General features: G+C 35.0%; 1 protein-coding gene across 3 annotated transcripts in view; it reads left to right on the top strand.

Annotated features, from left to right (window-relative positions):
* The window catches only part of Rab27 (RAS oncogene family member Rab27), a 35,243-nt gene extending 11,665 nt beyond the window's left edge, over window positions 1-23,578 (top strand). For all 3 annotated transcript variants that reach the window (XM_081749500.1, XM_081749501.1, XM_081749499.1), the window contains 3 exons: window positions 4,871-4,985; window positions 10,093-10,205; window positions 11,665-23,578. In XM_081749500.1, coding sequence (XP_081605626.1) covers window positions 4,871-4,985; window positions 10,093-10,205; window positions 11,665-11,866 — 430 coding nt within the window. In that variant the 3' untranslated portion in view covers window positions 11,867-23,578. The remainder of the gene's footprint in view (window positions 1-4,870; window positions 4,986-10,092; window positions 10,206-11,664) is intronic.
* Window positions 23,579-24,147: the final 569 nt, after the last annotated feature.

The following is a 24,147-nucleotide window of genomic DNA, read 5'->3' as shown; positions in this document are numbered from 1 at the left end:
ATCGCACCATGACTCAGGCAGGATACTGACTCTGAATCCTTGGAGCCTTTTCACCAGTTTCTCTAGAGGCTGTCATTTTGAGCATTGAAACTCTCCTCAATACTGAAAATCTTTTCATCAGAGAGGAATTCGATGGTCCCCATTCGCTACGTAACGCGTAAGTAATCGATTTGCTTTTAGGAGCCTCTGCCATGTCAGTTATTTGTCAGAAAATGTCCTTTGTGTTGTTCGTAAATATGGAGTCCTAGGTCACTGTTTAACATGCAAGACATAGACATTTTTTATATCCTTAGCTCACGAGTCATAACTTGACTGTTTCCTAAATGGATTTCGTTCGGACAGGCGCCGCCATTTCTTTCACAAGTTCCGGTGTTCGTACTGTGCGTGGTCTTCCTTGTCATGGGTGATCTTTCACAGTTTGTCTCAACAAAGCGCTGGATAGTGTGATAATAGATTTTTTTTTTTAACTAATTTGCAGCTTCTGGACGGTTTTGAAAGTCTCCCCTGATAATTTGCCTACCTTGTGCAACGCTACCACGGCCACACGATCTTCATACTTGCCTCATTCCATCTTGAACACTTCTTTAGCTCATCTAACAATCATTCACGCTTCACGCTACCACTCTTGACGAGCAGAAGTAAGCCACTTTCAAAAGTTAGGACAGCATTTATGATAAGACTAGGTACAACAACCTAAAAGAAAACGTCTGGTTTTCGAGGGGAAATTTTATTACAGCTATCAAAATGGATAATGAAGTAATCGCAAAGAACATTATAGTATAAAACTTATTTTTCTTGTTAGTTGTTTTATACGAATAAACAAAATCTGAGCATAGGTGAGAAATCCCCTGAAAATACTAAATGAAGGTTGTTTATGGTGGCAATCGATTTGCTCAGATTTCGTAATATGGTGGTTAATTGATCAATTTGGTTGATTTTAACCGTATAACTAGCATGATATAAGTCAGAATGACTCAATTATTTACCTACATTTTTGTTTGTTTTGTGTTTTTAATCAATTTAGCGTTGTTCACTTTATTGTATGTTATTTTAACTCTTAAAGCATAGTTCTGAGACATTTCTTTCTATTATTATTATTATTATTATTATTATTATTATTATTATTATTAGTGTTATATGTTAGATTGAATATAATAATAATTAAATATTTGGCGAAATTCTTGCACAAAGATACGTCGAAATTACCTCTTATGTTATAAATGTTTCACATCTCTGCTAGAATAAACATACGAAACTGTTTATTAGGTCTGTATATGTAAACAATATCTGAGTAATAATATACAAGATGGTTCTGCAGATGCAACGAAAAATATTTTCGCCGCATTTCTTGCTGTACACTTGTCAAAACCGACACCAGTATCGGGTCGTCTGTTCAAGTAGAATTTGAAATATGTATTAGAGTTAATTTGTGTAACTACTGTTACATCTAATCTAACATATTCCAGATGAATCTGTGGTTGTGACCAATCCATTTCCCCGGATACAGATTACGTAGGAGGATCAATAATTGTTCCTGCAATGAGTATATATTTTTGTCATCAAAGTTTTCACATTTAGATAGCAATGCACTGGGAATGAAATGAACCAGTTGCTGCATGATATATATACATACGGTTAATGTAATATACTTCACGAACTAAGCAAGAATATGTATTAGTATTCTCTAAATGCTCTTTCCTAGGTTTTGCTGATACAATGATGCGAGCGGGAATACGCACTCACTTAAAGACGTTAGATTTGACTTGGTAACTGCATGAGGACAATTGAAGAGAGAAGGCAGTTATTTCGTTATAATGTAACAAATGCTTGGTCAGTTTGCGGATTGATATAGCATGTCTATAGGGGACAGAGTAGACTAACAGAATGCTAACGTAGCTCACAGCCGAAGTAGTAACTTAGCTAGTGGAGCGTTATTTTGAAATACAATTTAATATTTTGTTTAGCGGAACTTATCAGAGAGGAGGGCAATGCATTGCATGTCTAATATAAATATGGAGAGGCATTAACTCTGTTGCTTGGTTCTAAAAGGACTTCGTCAAAATTCTAAAGACTTAACTTACACTTGAGAGTTTTTATTTTTAAAAAAATGTCTGTATCAGACAATTGTCCAAATTGTATCAGAAATTATTATTAATTTATATATATATATTACTGTACTTTAGATTTCATGCTTATTCACAGTTGTAGCTAAATTCGAAGCTAGTATGGGCAGTACAAAAGAGATAGTGTTAGTTAATTCATCTGAAATATAATTTGTCAAAATTTGATGTTGATCCTTTTAGAACCAATCTTCAGATCTATATACATACTAATAGATGATATAGGGTACATATTAATAATCTTACCCTGTGGTCTGAACCGGTGCTCCGTTTTAGATTTCATCTTTTACCGTATTTCGGGCCTCTCTATGGCAATGTACGCGTGCCTGTGAAATGTAAGTCGGAATGTCACGTTCCTTTTATAGAGCAAGGAACAAAACAACAAAAAGTAATGCAGTCATATTCCGATTTACATTGGCGCCCGAACAGGGACACCATGGTTCGAACTCTGATTGTTATACCAGGCACGCGTAATGGCTACAGAGAGGGCCGAAATATAGAGAGACAAAATTCCAGATAGTAGCACCGGTTCAGGATAGAAGGTAAGATTTTAACTTCAGATCTGTTCTTCATATGCTTTAAGCTTGTACAAGAGCTTCCATGTTAAAAGTAGTTGCAACATGTATTCAACTTCTTATATGTTTCATTACATGGTAAGAAGACTAAAGTTCATCATACAGTTAGTGTTCGAAGTTAACAAGACAGAGTTGCCGAAACAATCATTTACAGCCGAATGTTTTTCAAACAAAATTATGACAGAAGCATTCTGAGTACTTTCATAAAGATGTCAATGTTAGGATATTTGAAAAGCCTTTGCTAGTAAATTTTGTTCGACTTAGAATACTAAAGTCACCAATGTCACCAAGTATTGTAAGTTTTCGTGGGGTATTAGAAAAAATTGTGAGTTCCAAACTAACCAAATGATCGGTAATATCCCTTGTTTTTTTCGTTGTCAGGGATTGTGACATTATGTAGATACAATCTACATATAACCTTTGAGAAGTGTAAAATCCGGTCAGATAAAGAGGCACCGAAAAAAGTAAAAGTGGAAGATCTTGGGGCTTGTCGATGTCTCCTATCCCCGAGATATCAGACATAATTACAAGATATAAAAGAAAGAAGTAATGAATTAGCATAAAATGATTAATTTTTCTATCACTGTAGAGATAAATGTTTGTGCAAGCTTACAGCAAATGAAATATGTATATCATGTATATAGATTATTTATAAGGAGCAGCAAGACGATAAGTGAACTAAATTAGAATAAAAGAAATAAACCTTCCAAATTGTAAGTCATAGATGATGCTGAAAGTTCAAACCTTCGAAAACATAAACATGTAAGACAGTTTACATTTTTCGTTGAATTTGTCATGTTAACTCATTTGAAAGTAAGTGATAAGTAAATATATAAAGCTAATAGCTAGATTTGATGCACACATACTTTGAATAAGTGATACAACACTTAAATATGTTCGTTATTTAGATCTATACACATAGTTAATGAATGCTTTTGCTCAGATGTAGTTTTCCTTGTAAATGCGTTTTGAATAAACCAGTGACAGTGCTAAGATGCAATTTGCCTTGTAAACCCACAGAAAAATGTTTACAGACACTATGAATCGACACTGTAGTTTCACGCCTATTGTATTGTAAATTTGCTATGAATGCGAAATGTGAATTTGATCGTTAGTACCGTTGTAGGGTGCATTACACACACATGATAAAAATAATGGTTATTATATTATAGAAATGAAAATACGTTTAAAGGATAATCCAGTAGATTAAATCCCTTGCGAATGGTATGGTTAATTGTAACTCGAGAAGATTCATAATGAAGCACCATAGCTAGTAGGAGAGCTATTGCCTCTGGTGTATACAGATAATCCTAAATAGTTAAAACTGTTCCCTTTTTCAATCCAGGTCATGTAATTTCATGACGGAAGTTTTTCCGTGGGTTTTCTCATTGTTTCCCGTTCTTTCCAATTCTTATTATTATTCACTTGCATTTCGTATCCATTCCTTAATTTGCAGAACGTCGAACTCAGAATCTCATTTCATTTCCTAGAAAGTTCATGTGTATTGCATAGATGTCCTTGGTTGATATTTAAATTCTGTTTTAAGAGGTGAACTGTCTGTATGCATAAAATACGAAATCATTGACACCAGGAACTGTCAAAAGAGATACATTAAGATGAATGTACATAACAAATCTGCATTCGTGGGAAGAATTAAGTTACCAGACGTGTGATATTTCTGTATTAAGAAGTTGAATGTATAAATTGAATACAACAAAATAAGAGAAACGTCTCTTAATATTCACAATGCTCTTCTGCAAGTAATTGAAACAATACCAGACAATATTACAAAAACGGGAATAAGTTAAGAAAATATTGAATTTTCTTTCCCGTATTAACTGTAGTTTCAATATTTGGTAGAAATTAGAGGGAGTGGTATAAAGTAGTATTGAAAAACAATTTATAATTCTAATTTTCTAACGTTCCTATTTTATATTTGAATGAAATAAACACTTAACAAACGTATTAAGAAATCAACTATTGATGAATCCTAATGTAGAGTACTAACTAAGCATGCTTTACTTTTTAACAGGTTTGTATAAATGAAGAGCTTCAGTAGTAACAACATATAACTGCTTGTTGTAGTGCTAGTATATTAATTAGTACTAATTCAATTCACAAATTTAACTAATATTTTTTCTATGAATGTTACTAATATGCAAGATTTTTCCTTAGGTTTCGTAGTCTAACAACCACTTTCTACAGAGACGCAATGGGATTTCTTCTTCTTTTTGATTTAACCAGTGAACAGTCTTTCTTGGATGTGAGGAACTGGCTAATCCAATTACGGGTATAGTGCCTTTTTATTTCTTCATCTACTATTTTATATGTGGCTTGCGGTCGTCAGAAATTAGAAACGGGCCATGAAAGATTTCTTAACAGTTCTTTTCATTTTACGTCAACGTAGGCTATTTCTCCACGTAACTATATATATATAGTAGACTTTTGCTAATCCGCCCTCTCAGTAATCCTGTCTCACATCTGGTGTCTGCCGCATAACGTAGTAAACGATATTTGTTTATACCGTAGCTGCAGAAAAATACAATACTATTGTGGGGTCCCTTTAAAAGTTGCTGCTTGTAAAGCAGTTGCGTGATAATAGATGTCGCCGTCGAGCATCTTCATTGCTTCAACTAAAAATGTGGGACAGGTTTCATAGTGAGTGATAATCTACTACAGTCTCAAGCATTAAGTTTCTCTATTTTTTCTGTGATAATGTGTATAACCTTACAATTTAATTAAATATAGCACTGTATGTGTTAAATTCAATTTCAGACACACTCAATAATCCAGTACTTTGCAAGAAATGGCCGGATTAGCGAGAGTCTAACAGTTACCTTACTTTAAGGGAAGCTTCTGTATTCTCTTCTTATACATTTTTCTGTAGGGCAATTAGCAACCACTTGCACCAAGCAGTTGGATTGCTGACAGTTCCGCAGCTGAACTTGTAAAGTCGTTAAGAAATATGGTAAGAAATTTCCTTACTTCATATGCGCTTTTTGTCACTGTTCTAAAGATTTCGAATTTTCGAAATATTTCGAGTTTCATCATCAGCGAAGATTAAAACATGAAAGCGAAGATAATGCCGTACTGCACTTCACTATGATTTATCATGTTTGATGAAGGCAGGACTACCAAAAAGGAAGCTTCATTTACATTCTATTATACCTAGTTTAATATTCTAACATTCACTTTACTCTTCATGCGCCCAATTCCTTTCCGTATAGGGCCGCGGTGGCTCAGTGGTAGAGCGTTCACCTCTGGTGCTTGGGGTCCCGGGTTCGATCCCAGCCCCCACCAAGTGAACTTTGTGGTGGACAAACACCGTGTGCGTGGGTTTTCTCGGGGTTCTCCCGTTTCCTCCCACTTTCTTCATTCCACCATTTCATTCATCACTCATCATCACCGTCTCCTTTAGCCTAACCGGCATAAGCGTGGGACGTAAAACTTAAAGATTTCATTTTTTTCCTTTCCGTATATTTTGGAGGACGGTGGCTCAATGGTAGAGTGCTTACCTCTGGTGTATGGAGTCCCTGGTTCGATCCCTGGTTAGTAAGTTTGTGATGGACGACATCGTGTCCGTGGATTTTCTCAGAGTACTCCCGTTTCCTCCATCTTTCTCATTCCACCAGTTCTTCCATCATCATTCATTTGCCTTAATCATAATCTCCTTTAGCCTAAAGGGCATAATCATTGGACGTTCATTTCATTTTCCTTATATTTTTAACTGTCGCCTTCATATTCCCTGGGGCGAAACATGCAGCTGTGTTAAAAATTTAAATCGTTGGTCAGTAAGTTCCTTTTCTTACTTTTATTTTGTAGTAATCATTTCTTTTCTGTTGATGAAACATGAGGTGTGTCTATGATATATGTTTTAAGGACAGTAAGAAAAAAGAAAAATGAGATATATTCGTCTCATAATTAGTTACGCATTTCATGGGACATGTACTTTTAAAAAACATAAATAAAACTTTCTTATTTTATTCCGTAGAAAATATTAAATATATCAACTTTTACTGGATTTTCACCGACCTGGAAAATCTGAAAATGTCAGGAAATTCAGGATACTCGTAGAAAGTCCTGGAAGAATAATTGAATTTTTTCGAAAATCAGACAAAAGCCTGGAAAAGTCAAGAAGTAAGCAGGGAACTTAGAACCTATTTTTCTTTCTGCCTTACCAGGCTGTTTGATGAGAATAATTTATAAAATACATTAGTTTTGCAAAGTTCTCTACCTACGCATGCACTAAACATTTATATACATAGTAAGTGGAGAAAAATATAACTGAACTTTTACATTATATATAGATCTCGAAATTTGGAGATCCTCACCTGGAAAACTTGCAAATGTCAGGGATTTCGTGCTCGCCAAGTAAGTGAAAACTGTTTTATTTTCTGTTTTTCTTGTCAGTTTTCCTAAAGAGGAACAGTTGTAGGAGGCAGTGGATTTTTTTTTTTTTTTTAATTTTAAATTGCAAAATGCGTTTTCAACGATTGTTTGTAATATATGTAACTTCGATGAATGATGAATGTGAGGACAGGATGTTTCAAAAACAATCACCTCATTTTAGAAGTTCATATGTATTGATAAAAACATCGTACACAAATGGGATAAATTGCAAAACGCGTACAATGTCTTAAAGTTTTAGCTATGCTATTACAAATGCCCTATGTGTCTACCACCAGCAGCACGAACATCATTTAGACAATAGCTAAATTCGTCATAAACTTTACACAAAGACGTAACTATAAAATGGTTATTTCTGCGGCAATTTTGACTGTGGCAGCTGTGGAATATAAAATAAAAACAACGTGAAGTAAGATTTGGAACTTTTTTTTGGTCTTTATTGTTTCTTTATACTGTCACTTACAGATTCGGGTATTTAAAAAATTCTGATTTGTGAATGATCCTTTCACTTTCAAGCTTCCGGCTCTCCCCGTAATCCTTGTTCACAGAAAATTAAAATACAAAGGTTGTCCCATCTGCTGGGAAAGTGTTGTTGACATTTTGCCTCATCCTGCCTATAGTCCGGATCTTGCGTCCTGCTACTTTTGGCCCTTCCCCAAACTTAAGGATTACCATAAGGGCCAACGCTACAGTTGCGACGCGGAGGTGAAAGCAGGAGTTCGATAATGGTGTCGCCAGCAGGTACCACAATTATTCGCCGACGGCATGAAAAACCTTGTTTCGCGTTGGCGCAGCTGTATTGCCCGTAATGGGGACTATGTTGAAAAATGATGCCACCATTTATATTTGACATTGCAAGCTTTCCACTGATGCCTGTGTCGGTGCTATCTGTCAAACAAATAAATGTATCATCTTGGAGGCATTACTTCCTGAATCACCCTCCTAAGTATCTTACGAGTTTTATAATTACAATATTACTAAAATGTGTATCGTAAGGGGGGAGAAGGTTTCTATAAATTTATTGTTCCCGTGTGAAGAACGGGCATTTCAACTAGTTTTCTATATATTTCTTCAAGTCAAGGAAAATGAACTTCTTATACATAAAACTTGGCAACTCTAAAATTACAAATACGTGAGATTGCATCTCTTTCATCCGTTCGAGATTAGAATCTAGTAAAACAAGTAGGTGACCGGACAGTAATTGACTCAGTTTACTTATTACAGTACGGACACGTAACTTAATTTAAAAACAAGTGAAATTTTGAAAAAAAAAAGAAAAAAAAATGTGCACGTTAATATAATATTCCAACATATGGTATTTTGTGGATCGTTTGTATAAAGTGCATAGTCCTATGCAACTTGTGATCAAAACAGCGCACAGAACCATCCCCACTACAAACATGCCAGGTTCGTGGAATTTTTTTACTCGTTCTGCACGAGTAGTGTTGTTATATCCCACTTTCACCACAGTGTAGAAGGGTTAATTACAAATCATATTTTAGGTTCTGGTGTTGATTGAGACTTCCACAGTAACGAATACTATATCAGAAGGTCAACTAGCAGCCTATAATTCCTTGTGATGTCAAATTGATGATGCATTATTCAATAAACAACATATTAACAGTTTTAGTTGAAGATCAATTCCGAACTCTCTTTTAACAGCCTGTTCATCAATTTATATTTATAATTAGCATACACTCATCACATATTATTATATTTATATCTACTATATATTCATTTACCGTATTTCACTATTATTAAAAATCATCTTTATACCATAGTAATTCGTAGAAAGCTGTTTTAATAAGAGAAATTAGAATCTTCATTTCAATGTATCTACATATAGGCATCATACAATAATCTATCGGACACTGTTTCATAAAGACTGCACATTATGTTATCTGATATATTAATTTTACACAAAATATGAAAGTACAAACTACAATTGGTAAAGCTTCGACGATCCGAGGCACACATATTTTAACGACACATTTTACTATAATCCATATAAACTTACTCACAAAATGTCTCCTTTACTATATATTTATATGTTTGTTTATCCAAAAACGATTCGATTTTTTTTTCTTTCTTTTTAGATTTGGTAAATTTTAAATCATCTGATACAAACCAGTAACCCTTAAAACATTCTCAAGAACATTTTGTAATGCGTCGCTCAGCTATACAATAGCTACGCATTAGAGTGTGAACTGCTTTTTATTCCATCGTGTCTAAAACAACGCATTGGGTTTGAATTTTGAATAAAAAAAAAATTGTGAAATTAATAATTTACAACAAATTCATCTATTTATTACCAAGGTTTCTCAGCTGCCATATACAGTGAATAACAACTGCGAGGTTCATCCTCAATAGTCACTCTGTCCTTTTCCTAGCTCAAAATTTTGCTTCCTACCTATTTCTCGTACTTCGATCGACAGTTTTCCCTCTAAAAGTGGCTGGTAAATGATGATTCACTTTTTCGTTAAAATGCAAACATTTCTCGTCAACCGGGGCCGCGGTAGCTCAGTGGTACAGCATTTTCGTCTGGTGACGGGGTCCTTGGTTCGATCCCAGCTTGCACCAAGTGGACAAAAAACGTGTGCGTAGATTTTTTCGAGTTTCCCCCGTTTCCTCCCACTTTCTTTATTTCACCATTTCATTCACTTATTATCACCGTCTCCTTTAGCCTAGCCGGCATAACCGTGGGACGTAAAACTTAGATTTCATTTCTCGTTAATGTAGCAGATATTGATTCTATTTCACAAAACGACGTAGCAGGCAATCTTGATTATTTCACAAAAGGATGTAGCAGACGATCTTGACTGTTTCACAGAACTAGTGAATAGTTATTTGTAGTGGAGACATGTAGCTAACAGATGGTAAATGATACTGCTGTTGTCTTCTCCGTTACGGAAGATGTAGTAATTTTTGTCTGTGTTTATTAGTGTTGATATTCTGAGGAGTTCTTTTTAATTTCTTTCTTCCCCCTCTAGACCCATGCTTACTGCGAAAACCCTGACGTAGTTTTGTGCGGAAACAAAGTGGATTTAGAAAATCAAAGGCAGGTTAGCGAGGAGAGAGCGAAGGAAATGGCCAAAGAGTATGGGTAAGTTCTTTTTCTTTGTTGAGGGATTATTTGTGTATAATTGAAATCTGTTGAAACAGATGATGCATGTATAATTATTTTATTGTGAAAATAGTACTTATACAGGGTGATTCAGGAGGAGTATCACATAATTTGTGAGGTGATTTTAAGTGTGAAAATAAACCAAAAAAGTCCTATGAAGATGTGTTCGATTTTCGATCGTTACGTAAGACAAGTGAGAATATTACTTACCGAAATGCTGTGTAAGCACTGTGGTGGATAGAATAATGGTGAGACAGATGACTGATCCATCCTACAAGAGATATTCAGAAAGTTCCCCACCCATCTCAATGTACATGTCAACGTGTGTTGCACATCGAACATTATCTCGGCGGGCTTTAATGCGGGCAACAGCGTCGGTAATGCGAGCGACAAGTTTTTTTTTTTTTTTTTTTTCGTATATTCACCTTCGTAGCGTATACATCCGCCTTTAACCAAGCCCATAAACAGAAGTCTAATGGGGTTAGGTCGGGTGATCTGGGAGGCCAATTAATGGGTCCACCACGGCCAATCCACCGTTGAGGAAATATGCTATTTAGATACTGGGATAATTGGTAGAATGAATTGGTGCAGCACTCAAGCGCGACACGCACACGGTCTCACAACTGCTCACTGATCCAACCTACGATTGCACATTGGGTACGCTTGCAGCTATTGCCTCGGTGTGACGTCACAGTGCTGTCATCTGTTGGAGAACCCCAACACATCTTGTATGATGGATCAGTCATTTGTCCCGCCACTATTCTATCCAGCACAGTGCCTACACAGCATTTCGGAAAGTAATATTCACACTTGTCTTCATAATCATTCATGGATGTATGTGGTCTTCAACCCACTCCAGTTCCGTAACGATTGAAAATCGGACACATGTTCATAGGACTTTTTCGGTTTATTTTCACCTCACAAATTATGTGACATTTCTCCTGAATCACCCTGTATAAACACAGATTGGTAAATTGACATTTTTAGATAGTGTTGTTATATAATAATTGAATCATTCAAATTTTATTTCATACCTATGTATTAAGCGATCTACAGGTAGTTTTCATTTTCATAAAGATTTTGTTGGAAGCTTTGCCACTGAATATAAGATAAGTTGTTTCTGCAATCTGTACATTCAGCAACTACCTAACCACTTTTGGTAAATTTTTCAGACTTTATATTGCTCTCTGCAGTTGTGGAAAGGAATCAAATTCCCTCCCGGTTGCCAAAAGTTATTTCGATATTTTCATCACTCAATTGGACTCTTGCTGCGAGGGGAAAATGGGGTGGTTAAGTAGTTCGCTTCGAGGGTACGTATTTGTGCCCAGTGTATTGAAAAGAACGATCACATCATATCAAAAAATCCCGTGAGTTATGAGTTGAAGTAAAATATTTTGAAAGAAATAATGAAATATTTATTCTACTTATTTGCTTATAGTTTGGTGTATTTGGAAACGAGTGCAGCAACAGGGCAAAACGTGGCCCGTGCAGTGGAGGTGCTGTTGGACAAAGTGATGCACCGCATGGAGACTGCTGTAGACCGAGCGATGGTCCCAGGAAGAAGAGGACGCCCGCGACCGGAGGACGATGACCTCCTTATGACATCAGAGCCTCAGCCCTCATCATCTTGTAATTGTTGATCAGGCACACAGGTCGTAAGTGATGACATTCTAAAGCAACAAATATCACGACAAGTGGTACATTGACATCAGCAGCATAAAAAGTATTTATTAGGGTGAATGTGAATCATTGATTACTAACAACTTCTGCAGGAGGTGGTGAGTCCTTGGACATAGGATTGCTTCGATCAAATCAGTGCAGTGAACTGTATCGTTGAGACGGACTGTATTGTGTTGTTTGAGAGGATTTTTTTTCCTAATCGAGAAAGAATTAAAACTTATCTGATAAGCTTCCAAAACTAGAATTGTCATTGTTAGAGCCTTGCTATTTCGTTTTCAGATGTAAAACTTCCTGAAAGGATGGTAAAAGTAAAAGAAATAAAATAGAATCGGTTTAATTGTATGGCTGCTGATTACACACTATAAAGGACGGCATCGTATAATTTGTTGATGTCAGTCGACTGTATCTGTTTTACTTCTTTCTACGAACCCACGTCTGTCATCCTTTCAGAGTGTTTTACGCCTCAGAACAATATAGTATGACTCTAAGAGTAGCAGTTCTATTCTGGGAGCTTAGCAGGTAAGAGTTTCAAGTATTACTAATGGCTCCATTACAATGTGTTAAACATGGATCATTTATCCCTTATCATACTCGTTATTCGTGATTCCATTTGTTTGTCTGGTTTGAAAATTCGCTTTGTGAAGTCAGTTGCTTCCATGCTATTTCCTATGTTATCTTTTTTTGTTCGTAATTCATGATAGTTTCGTAATATATTTACGATTAATGATTTTTTACCTTTTTTTTTTTAAAAAAAAATAAAAGCATTAGTTGGGCGATCAATAGCTTAAGCATAAGTCTTCAACTAGTTTTCTTTATACAATTTTATTCTGTTAGTCTACATGTTCCATTTCGGTATTAGCTGATATACTTAATAATAGAATTCCTACTTTCCAGAAATATGAGCTTATACCCTTTCTATGGATTGAAACTATTTTAACATTTAGATATACCATTCGTCCGATATCGTAAATCAAATCTCACTTGGTATCCGCTGATATTTAACTTTATCATATTCTCTTTTTTGTTTTCTTTTCATTTTTAAAATTCTATCTGGCAATGAAGACAAATATTATAAATGAGCATTTTGAATAAAGTAGATAAAAACAATAACATACTGAGCAAGGCTATGTGATAATATGTTTAAAAAAGTCACAACAGTTTCAACTTTCATAACTGTGTCTTCGTCAAACTTTCATTCCTGGCAGTTTGGCAGATGAAGTGGAAGTATGATGAAGACATAGGTATTGTGTTGAAACTGTTATATGATTGTGTGTTTTATATAAATTATCACATAACCTTGCTGTTTGATATTGTTTTAGTACAATAGGGGAAACAAGGCTTGATAGAATAGTTAAAGTAGATTAATTTGCACATACTATCTGTTAGTATATCACTATGTAATTGTGCGTGTAGAGCCATATGCAGGTGAATTCTAGGAGTTCAAATTTCCGTTTTCGTCTTAAAGACATTACCTTGATGCCTAATGTTAATCAGCATATTTCGTGACTTGCAAAAAACTTGATCCTCTGGTGTGCCCTTTTTTTCTTTGTTCCGCCAAAGTTTGGTACCAGTTTAGAGCTGCCAACAAATATATAAGAAAAACAACGAAATTATTTATGTATTATATTTAAATCAAGTCCGAAAGGGTCCCTAGTAGCCAAGTGATACTACAAGTAGTGAAGAGGGCGTTCTTAGCGGAGTTTAGATCTCACGTTTAACTTTAGATTTACATCACATATGACTTCGGTGCCAAAAAATGCAAAGAATCAAAGGAAATGCGTAATATGAATATGTGCTCTTGCTCACAATTTGAACACTTTTGTATCTGTATATTTTGTTCTTATTGAAAGAAGACTTTATGTTAATGTCGTATATACTTTCATTCTATTTAATTGCTAGTTTTTAAATTACTTTTTAAAAAACACTCTATTCCATCGGTGTTTCGTTGAAATTTTGTGCAAAGCAAATTACATAAATATCTTGATCGTCATTCAGTTACGAAGTGTTCGTAATTTTGGATAATGTATAACGTAGTAGAATAATTCCTAGTTTAGAATTTGATGGACCCGATACTGATCTTTAAAGAAATAATATAGTGTGAAGATTGCCCTATGTCCAAAGACTTCTCGCTTATCCTGCTTGTAGAAGAAATTTAGTTCGCCTTTTTCATAGTGACGATTGTTCTGTAAGGGCCTAACTGTGAATCTGCAGGGATATTTCATATTTTCTATTTTCAAACGTTAAAATTCGTTAAATAAAATACTCCTCTTGCTTTTACAACGTATGAGGATCTCTAATAATTTGATCAGTGCATAAAAACGAATAGTAATAAATAATAAACGTGAGGTTGAATTTAGCATTATCACGTCTTAGGTATTTGTATATTTAAAAGAACGAGAATGTAGTTTCCGTCATTAAAATTCAGTCCGGTAGGAACCTAATGGAAACGACTGTACTCAACGAGAAATTAACAATGTGTAGAATTATGTGCCCATCATCTGCAACTACGGGAAAAATGCGGCGGATCACTAATCAACATATCTCAATGTAAATATATCTGGTGCGTGAGGTCCCGGGTTCGATTCCAGCTTTTGCCAAGTGTGTTGTTGACAAACACCATATGCGTGGGTTTTCTCGGAGTTCTCTCGTTTTCTCTAAATTATTTCGTTCATCATCATCATCATCATCATCATCATCGCCGTCTCCCATAGCCTTGGAGCATAGCCGTGGAATGTTAAACAAATAATAATAGAAAATTGTAAACATCATATCAGAACCGTTTCCTGCCTGATCAGGAGTTATAGTTAAAACATATTATTCTTGTAATGTTTCAACCTTCCTCAAACTGTTCGCCTGAGGAATGATTTCGCCGCATAGAAAATCTCTTTAGCCACTTTTTACTTCTTCCCCCTTTACCGCATATGAATTTGTTTACATAATTTTATGCCTGGCCACTTTTTCACTGGTGTCGCCTTTATCGCAGGACGATTTGTTTGCATAATTGTATTCTACATAGTTATTTGAGCAATATTCCTTAAAATTTCCCTGAGACACCATATTTGGAGATATACCACTTATTTATTTGGATGTTTGAATATGATTGCAAAGTTGGAAGAAATGTTGTTTGCTATGGCACTCATGTTTCTTGTTATTTGGACCCTCTCTCGTATGAGGGATGTGCTCTTCTTTGTTAGACGAAGAATGAGAATCTGTACCACTCAATGCACAAGATGAAATGTAAATGTGTTTTCGTGAGTAATTGATTGATTCCTGTTTCAAATCAAGAAAATACACAACGCCACCGAACAATTTTTGAGCCCGTAATACAATTTTATTTCCTCCTATACTCTTCTTAACGCGCCAAGTGAACTTTGGACACATATCGTGTGGATGGGCTTTCTCGTTGTTTTCCTGTTTCCTCCCACTTTCTTCATTCATTTCTCATCATCACCGTACTCTTTAGTCTAGCCGGCATAACCGTGAGACGTGAAACTTAAAGATTTCTTTCTTCTTAACGTGATATGTTTATTTTCTAAGAAAAACATCGCAAAATTAGTAGGTTTTTTTTTTTTTTTTTTCATTTCATTCATTCCCAGTAGATGAAGGTCGGGCACTTAATATTTTATCCCGAATCTGTCGTTGAGTATTGTCTATTTCAGTAGATTTCACCCTGACTAAGTTTTGCTGTTGTAAATTTACATTTCTTTTAAAATATTCAACTAAACTTCAAAAACTAAACAGCTTTGCAAATTTAGATAATATTTGTTGAGAACTCGATTGAGGTACTACGGGTGTATGTAACTTTGTTATGTAGTTATTTTTCATCGATATTTTTAAGTAGACGCATTCGCTCGTCATTGGGTTGAGTTGCTGATAAGTACGTTTGAAGATTCTGGTAGACAACTAAACTCTCTTAATTCCTTGTGTTTACTAAACATATTCATCTTTTTATTGCCTTTCATATCAATTTTTCACGTTCACCATTTCTTAACGTGGCACAAATTCCATTTGCCTTCTAAAGTATTATATTAATGATAATCGATAAATATGATATATGTATATTCGTTGACGTATTTTTGGAAGAGAAAATTGCAATTAGATATATATAGAAATATAAAACAGCATTGTTAATTATACGTGAGTCTTGGGTATTGATGTAAAAACATTGTTTTTAAATGTGAAGATATTCTAAGACATGTGTTCAAAAGTGAAAAGTATTTAACATAAGTTTCATTGATTAAAATTGTTGCGAAGTTAAGAGTATTATTTATGTTACAATTCATGGTGCTCAACCTAGGACAAGTGGGCCCAAACTGTGACCCGTTGTGGCTGTAAGTAGGGTAGGCACCTTAGCATTATATTCTAAGCTTAAATTATTAAGATCGCATTTAGTATATTTTGTACGTAAGATTTAAGGTATTTTGACATAAGAATGTATGACCACTAGGATAGATCTGGTACATATATATTTTTTCTAAATATAAAAGTTTCTTCCATCAGGGACGTACCCAGGATTCGCTTTCGGGTAAAGTAATAAAGCGTAGGGCTATAGTCCCATATTATCTAGCAACTCAAAACAGAACTTGAAACAACACTGCAGATTTGTTGATATTTTGGGGAGATTTTAAGCATTTATGTGTACAGCATATATCATTGCAAAAATAGTGATAAGTGAAAGCAGTAGTTAATTGTTATTTCTTAGTTAACAGTTCTTAAAGTAACTTAAAAACGAATCCTTAAGATCACAATTGTTGATTTATAAGGGTATATTAATTGTTAACAAAAGACAGTTGCTCATGAAGTGTCAGTTTGAAATTCAGAGAAATTTTAGTGTTCTATATTCTATAGTTTTTTAAAGAAATCGTATTGCTTTTATAATTATAACTAAAACTTCTATTTTCGACCGCTTACTTTAGAATAAAATATCCCTTGATTGACATCTCTTTCACGCAAGTAAAATAGCATATTGGAAAGTAGCTATGCTTTTATTAAAATGTTGTAGTTCTATTTTATTAGGATGCTCTTTTGACACGTGTGTGGTCATTTTCATGCGTATTATCCAGATTGATTTTATGTGGGTGTAAGATAGACGTTTTGGAGAGGTGGCTCAAAAGGATTATAATAATTCTCCTGTTTGCAAAAGCATAAATTCGTTTAAAAGTGGTGCCCAATGAGTCGAAATGCAATGAAATAGAGCGCTTTCAGACTTGTATGAATAGTAGTCAATGACACATAAATGTTGTAGGCTAGTAGACTCCCCTTTTCGTTCTATAACTCACCCTTGAGTGTTATGATAAGTGCATTGGCAGCATTACCCATAGATTCAAGTTCATTACCCATCATGTGTTTCATCCTGCTTTCACCATCTTTTAGGGCAATTTCTATTTTGTTACTATCTAAACTTAAGATAGCCTTCACACTAGGATCTTGTGAGTCGCTCGCGTGAGCTGCAGTTGCTAGCTTTACATTGTCTTAAATATGCGCCTTCACACATGCGCTTCGGTGCAAGTGAGCCGCGGCTCTGAGCTGCTATGAAGATCAACCCACCAGTAGCTGGGTCGAGCGGGCTGCTGGCGGGGAAGAAAATAACGCAATCTTATGAGAGCCCTTCACACGTGAGCGTAAACTCAGTTGGAATGGAGAAAGTATATGAATATTTGATATTGAAAAATTTTCTCATTTTGGTGTTACTCTGATAAAATTCACATTTTATACTATTCTACAGTTCGTCAGACGAAAATATAGACATTCTGAAGTAACTGAAAAATTTTCTTTCATCTTCTTTCAGTTTAGGAAACAGACTTGGAAAAGAACATTCTTCTTGATCGATTTATAGGATGAATCCACATTGCTCTATATCCTCTTTTCCTTTTTTTCTTTCAATTTACAGCCAAGATTAAAGCTGTAGCTTCTTCTGGCTCTAGCATGGCTGCCATTTTGGTATCACGATCTTTTTAGCGGCTCAGAAGAATTCAATGCCTTCACACTACAGTTTCACATGAACGGCTCACGCGAGTAGCTCACAAGATCCTAGTGTGAAGGCAGCCTGAGTGTTTTGAATTTATTATAATGGGTTGCAAATTTGAAAGATAGCTAAGAACTGTTGCTTATTATTGATAAATCTAAGAGGCTACGTTCCCATCCTACTATATAAGCATGACTCCTGCGTGCCTCAGAACAACGAGCTTGTTCTGGGTGCCATAATGTAGGATATCATTTAAATGTCTAAACAGGACGTTTGTTGAGTAATCTTGACGTCTTTGTATTGAGCAGAAGAGAAGAGAAGAGAAGAAATGTATTACAAATTTGCTGAAAGTGAAACGCGAAAAGAAATTCCAATGGTTAGAAAAGTGTTCATTTTATTTATTTATTTATTTATTTGTTACAAAAATCTTTGTATTCCTTTCCTAAACTACTCGTATCTTGTACTTATGGAAATATTGGCTAATACTAGTGCATCTGACTGCAAATGGCATCTGCAGTTGGTGAAGTCATTTTCTTTATTCTTGTGTAATAGCGTTAAGTGTTCAATTTCCCACACAATATTAAATAAAAGATCGAATTGAATTTCGCTCAAAGTTAAACCTAAGACTTAACGTCAAACATTCATAAGTTTTTATCATGTCGTTGGTGACAGACGTTTACATTCTTTTAAACATAAAGTGCCTCTTATTATCCTGCATGCTGAATAAACCATCGGGGTGGGATCTGGTGAACGCGAAGGACAGAACATTCGACGATACCGTTTTTGGCAATTGATTCAAGTTTAAGATATCAAAAATATTTTTAACTGCTACATTTGAGCAACATTTAACCAATTAAGTACTCACGATGTTTCCGTTAAATAGCTACTATGGTAGTGAATGAATTAGAATAGGTTGACTTCTAGTGTCAAGAGCCAGTAGTAATCTGGTAGCCTCGCCACACAGAAAACACGAATAGAATCATTGATTTTTTTTTTAAAAAAGCTTTGCAATAACTAACGCTGTAGCTGAATCGATCTAAGCTGCCATAGAATCACCAAAGTCAGGCATGAGTGGGTCTTGGTAGTATTCAGAGGATGAGCGTTGTGGAAGACCATCTATATGGCGTTCACCCAGTTGTAAGAATAATTGGGGAATTGACTAAAATAAAGAAAAGAAAACGAGCAGTGATAGCAATGTGCTGATAACACGTTTTCCAGTTTCAAATCACTCTCTGATTGGTTTAAACCCTTTGAGGTTTTATGGCAAGGAGATGAATTGTTTAGAAATCAACTTCCAGAAAAAGAATATTAAAACAACAACAACTTAAATTTGTGTGAATTTCTAATTGGCAGTTGATGATAGTTCATTGTAAGTACGAGGCACGTCCAGAAAATAAGTGTACTAGATTCTTGTAGGTTTCAATAATAATAATAAAAATAAAAATAAAAAAACTTTTACATGGCTACTCGATACACTTAGTGAGACGAGGGATTAATTTTTTATGCCTTGGTCAAAGAAGTCGGCCGCCATGTCTTTTGCCCAATTCTTATCTCCACCTGCACTTCCTCGTCAGTTGAATTTTTTCCCACCCATGTGCATCTTCAGGGAGATGAACAGATAATAGTCTGAAGGCATTAAGTCAGGGGAATAAGCGAATCAGTCAAAGTCGACGGTCTTCCACTTTTTGCTCATCGTGCACATCTGTACAACCGTTTTTAAATTCACGACATCAAATAAAAACACTCGTACGATTCATGATTCCTTCGCTATAAACTGATTAGATCTCGTTAGAAACTTCATAGCTTACGAAGATTTTTCCCTTCACAACGAGATAACGGATAACGCTGCGAATTTCGCACTTGATGGCAGATGTTATCGACATATTTCACGGGAGACGTTACTGTGGCCACAGTTTTGAACGTATTGACGCGTGATTGGGCTCGCTGGAAAGGGGAGGAGCTAAGCTACAGTAGCTTCCTCTTGGTGCTCTCTGTAGCTTCGTGGCAGTGTCATCAACATAGCTATAACGAATTCCCTCTTCCTGCAAAGGTCCTAGTACACTTATTTTGTGGACGTCCCTCGTACTATGAAAAGAAAACGTGTTGAAATACTTTTATCCGTTGTAAATGCTGCGTCTTATTTCATTACATAGTGCTTTGCAAGGGCAAACAGCTATTAACCAAAATTAATAATGCAGGGAAAATGCAAGACTAACTATTTCTTCCCTTAACAAACTACATCTGTTTATTGCATCGGCATAATACTTGCTGTTTATGTGTCTGTCATAGCCAGACCCATAACTAGATGTCATGTTTACTTCCTTATGTGATTTTTTTCTTTTTTAACCCTGTATTGATTGTTCTTTGATTTTCCATTGGGTAAACCAAAACGATTTAAAAATACATGAAAAATGTTAGAATCTCCTCCTATTATAATAGAACATTTGTTATTTTGATGAACGATAAAACAAAGATGTGCGACAATAGCAAATTTGTAGGTTAGCGTATTCTTTTCGTATGCAGATAAAAAAAAATACAATTTTTATTTATTAGTATATTTGTATTTTTTTAAATCTTATTTTTTAATTACCGTGAATCTTTTAACCCAGACTCTGGATACGTCTCTGTCTTCCAATTAAAAGAAGAAAAAAAAAACCGAAAGATTATGCATCTTACTTATTAAGTAGTGTAGGAGTGAATTGGGATATGCGTTTGCTCTTTTTCTAAGTCATTTCAATGTGGGCAACTCAGTGTTGTTTAAAATTGTATCAATAATAAAAGAAAATTTAAACTAGTTTCTTTAAGATAAGTAAAAGAAGAGAAAATTACATTTGATGTCAAAATCAATCAACCGGAACACGATATTTATGAAGCACAAATCGAATGCTCCAGTGGAATTTTTAATATACATCTAAGTATCATGTATTGTTGTTTAATGTGTACAATTATACGTAATAGCAAAATTATTAATTCTGTTCAATTCTTACATCTTACCTACTAAAACAATTAAGTTAATACAAATTTACAGTGGACAGTTGAATTAACGTTAGATTTTGGGTTAATGACAATGTATATTAAACTCAGGACTATAAAATCAAAAGAAATTTTAGTCGTCCCAATTTAAGACGTAGAAAGTGAAAATTGTTGAACATAAAGAGATTTCACTGGAGAAATTAAATATATAAGATTGCATTCAAAACTAAATACGAGGTGCATTCAGTAAGTAACTTTCCGATGCGTCCCACAACTAGGAAACCGTAGTTGCGCGAAGCGACTGCCTGCACGTGAGAGAGTAAGGTTCTAGCAAGGCGCGTGCGCGAGCGGAACTTCCTTAGTGCTCACAGTAGCGTCGTGGCAATAGTTGAAGATGGATGTTCCTGTTCCAGCTCCCGTCTCATTCTGAAAATGATGATGCTGACCTGACAGGAATCTCGAGGTATAAGAACATATGGTAATCGCTCGCAGCGAGGTCCGGGCTATACTGTGGATGATCCAAAATGTCCCAGCCGTACTGCTGCAGGAGATTGTTGTCTGGCGAGCTCTGTGTGGGCGGACATTATCGTGATGGGCATTAGCTGCTTGCTCATGACGTTAGGTCCATAGACCTGGCACAGCTGACGATGTATTTCAATCGGCGCTGTGCCCTGTGCATTCAAAAACTTTATCACTGCTCGCACTTGATACGTGGCGGGAGCTGGAATGGGAACGTCCGTCTTCAATCACTGCCACGAAGCTACTGAGAACACTAGGGAAGTTTCGGCACATGCGTCTTGCCAGGACCTTACTCTTTCAAGTGCACGCAGTCGCTTTGGACAACATACGGTTTCCTAGCAATGGGACGCAGAAGTTTTCATCTTTTACTGCTGCTATTAATATTACTAATAATAACAAGAAATTTTATATTAGAATATAATTGATATTATAATATTAAGGAAATAAATGTTAACTTTTGGATCTGTAAGTTTTAATACATTTTAAAGGTACTAAATAATCTCATATGTCTTACATGCACTAAGAAAGTATTAATTAAAAGAACATATCTTTCCTGAAGAAGTAGAGTTAGACAGTTTTTCTCAAGCACCTTCTGCCATATTGTATTCATACTAATTAAACTAGACTGCTTCAATCATAAAATAACTGAGCACAACTTATATTGTCTTAGCTAGAAGCGGAATACATAAGATCGTCAAAATAGTATCCATTTTCATACATAAGGTTAAATAAATTAGATGAAATATAAGAACAAAAAATGTTAAAGCAACAAAATTCGTGAAGTGATCCATGTCTAGAACCAATGTTGAGTAAACGTGTAACGGGTTACAAATTACTGTACTTTCCTCTAAAATGTAACGCGTTACTTTTAGGTTTGAAACTTTGAATATGTAAAATAAATAATTAAAAAAAAAAACTCATTATTTCAATTTTCCGTACTACTACTATCACCAACACCACTATTATTATTATTATTATTATTATTATTATTATTATTATTATTATTATTATTATTATTATTATTATTATTGTACATTTTGATTTCCCCAATTTTCATATATTTCACAAATAACGAGAATACCAAGTGAAGTGGTGCAATGAAAGCGTTCCTCCTATTCAGAATGTCTTGTTCCTGTCACGGAGTTGGCCGTCCCAGTTGAAATTTCCTTCTTTCTCCTGACTTTTACTAGGTGAATGCCATGATAGTATCTCTGTAGTCGTAAAGTTAGATGCAAGCAGAGCTTCCCAATCCCTGTTTAATTCTCCTGATAAATAGATGTTAGTTTTTGGATTGAAGAATACATTAATATATTATTATGAAAAGCACAAGTGACCAAGTTGTTAACATTATATAATCCCAAATGTTTGTGTATATTCTGTTTCGGTTTAACTACTAAAAAAAACTTACCTTTAGGTGCTTCCTCAAATTTGTGGACGGACTCCTGGCTGTTGATATATACAGAATTTCCCGCAGGGCCACCATTATCCTCAGCTTTTAAGAAAAAAGTATTTTTTCAAATGTTCGAACGGTAAAATATTTTCGTTCTCCATCTTTATAAAAACAACATTAACCAAAGTAAACTAGACAACCATTGCATTCGTAGTTTACTCATTGAATGTATTGATTTGGAGCTGTCAAAATCTATGACAAAATCTTCGAGGTGCTTGCAATCAGTACACGTCATTTCCCTGAAGCTGTACTCATCTTCCAAAAATAGCAAGTGGCTCCAAGATCTCATCTGTTTCCCTGTTTGTTGGTGAGACTGACTATCGCTCACTGATATAGTTCATGCTTCATTGTTCCATTCTGAGAAGTTCACTTAAAGGAAAGAAACATATGTTTCCGAAAAAATAAATACATATATTGTAAGTAGTTACTCATCTGAAATGTAACACAAAGTAGATCCGTTACTTAAAAATGTTTAACGCGTTACTAGGAAACGTTACTTAAAAAGTAACGCGTTACTTCCGTTACGGTACTTTCCAAGACTATCTAGAACTAAATGAATACCAACGTGCGCTAGATCTAGGATTTCGAGCATCTAAGTTGACACTTTAATTACGTTCACTTGTTCGTAGTTTGACATGGAGGCAGTTCATAAATTTTGTTAGCTGTTACTTGTATAATATTCGTTAATTATGTGGATATGTTCCCTTTTTACTCATATTCCCTTCTTAATTTTTAACCAAATTTGAGGTGAAAGTTACTTCACAGATACTTCACAGTATTGAAAAAAAAAATGGTCTGTACGGTAAATAAGCTATTGTAAGAAATACTAAAGGCCTGTACGGTAAATGATTTTTATCGGTTTCTGATTAAAACCCTTTTCCCCTTAGGACGATAAAATGTAAACATGAACCCGCTTCGTTTAGCCTTGATTGTGGCTGTTAACTTCCACTTTGAGAATATAAAACGTTATTTCAAAATGGAATTTAGAACAAAGGAATGTGGCTGACGAAATAATGTTATTCATTCTTCAGCTTGGGAGATAAATTTGTCACGATATGTTAAGACATTATTAATATATAGTTCTGATAAACAGAAGGAAATTATGTAAAGTGCGGGATATTAAAATATATTTATTTTGCTTATTTTGGTATTTATTTTTAAGCTGCACTGCGAAAGGAAAGAACCCAGCAAGACTATTGTCATTTGTTAACATTAAGCAGTAGATCTGAAAGTATGTATTATGTATTGAAAATAACGCAACAAAACTAAAAGCACTGTAATCAACATATCGTAATGAGCGTTAAAGAAGTATGTATATTTCTTTTGTATGTTTG

Source organism: Thermobia domestica, chromosome 2 (genome assembly GCF_964235325.1).
Source record: "Thermobia domestica chromosome 2, izTheDome1.hap1.1, whole genome shotgun sequence".
Taxonomy (NCBI): Eukaryota; Metazoa; Arthropoda; class Insecta; order Zygentoma; family Lepismatidae; genus Thermobia; species Thermobia domestica.
Note: the sequence above shows the minus strand (reverse complement) of the source record. Positions and strands in the feature narration are given on the sequence as shown.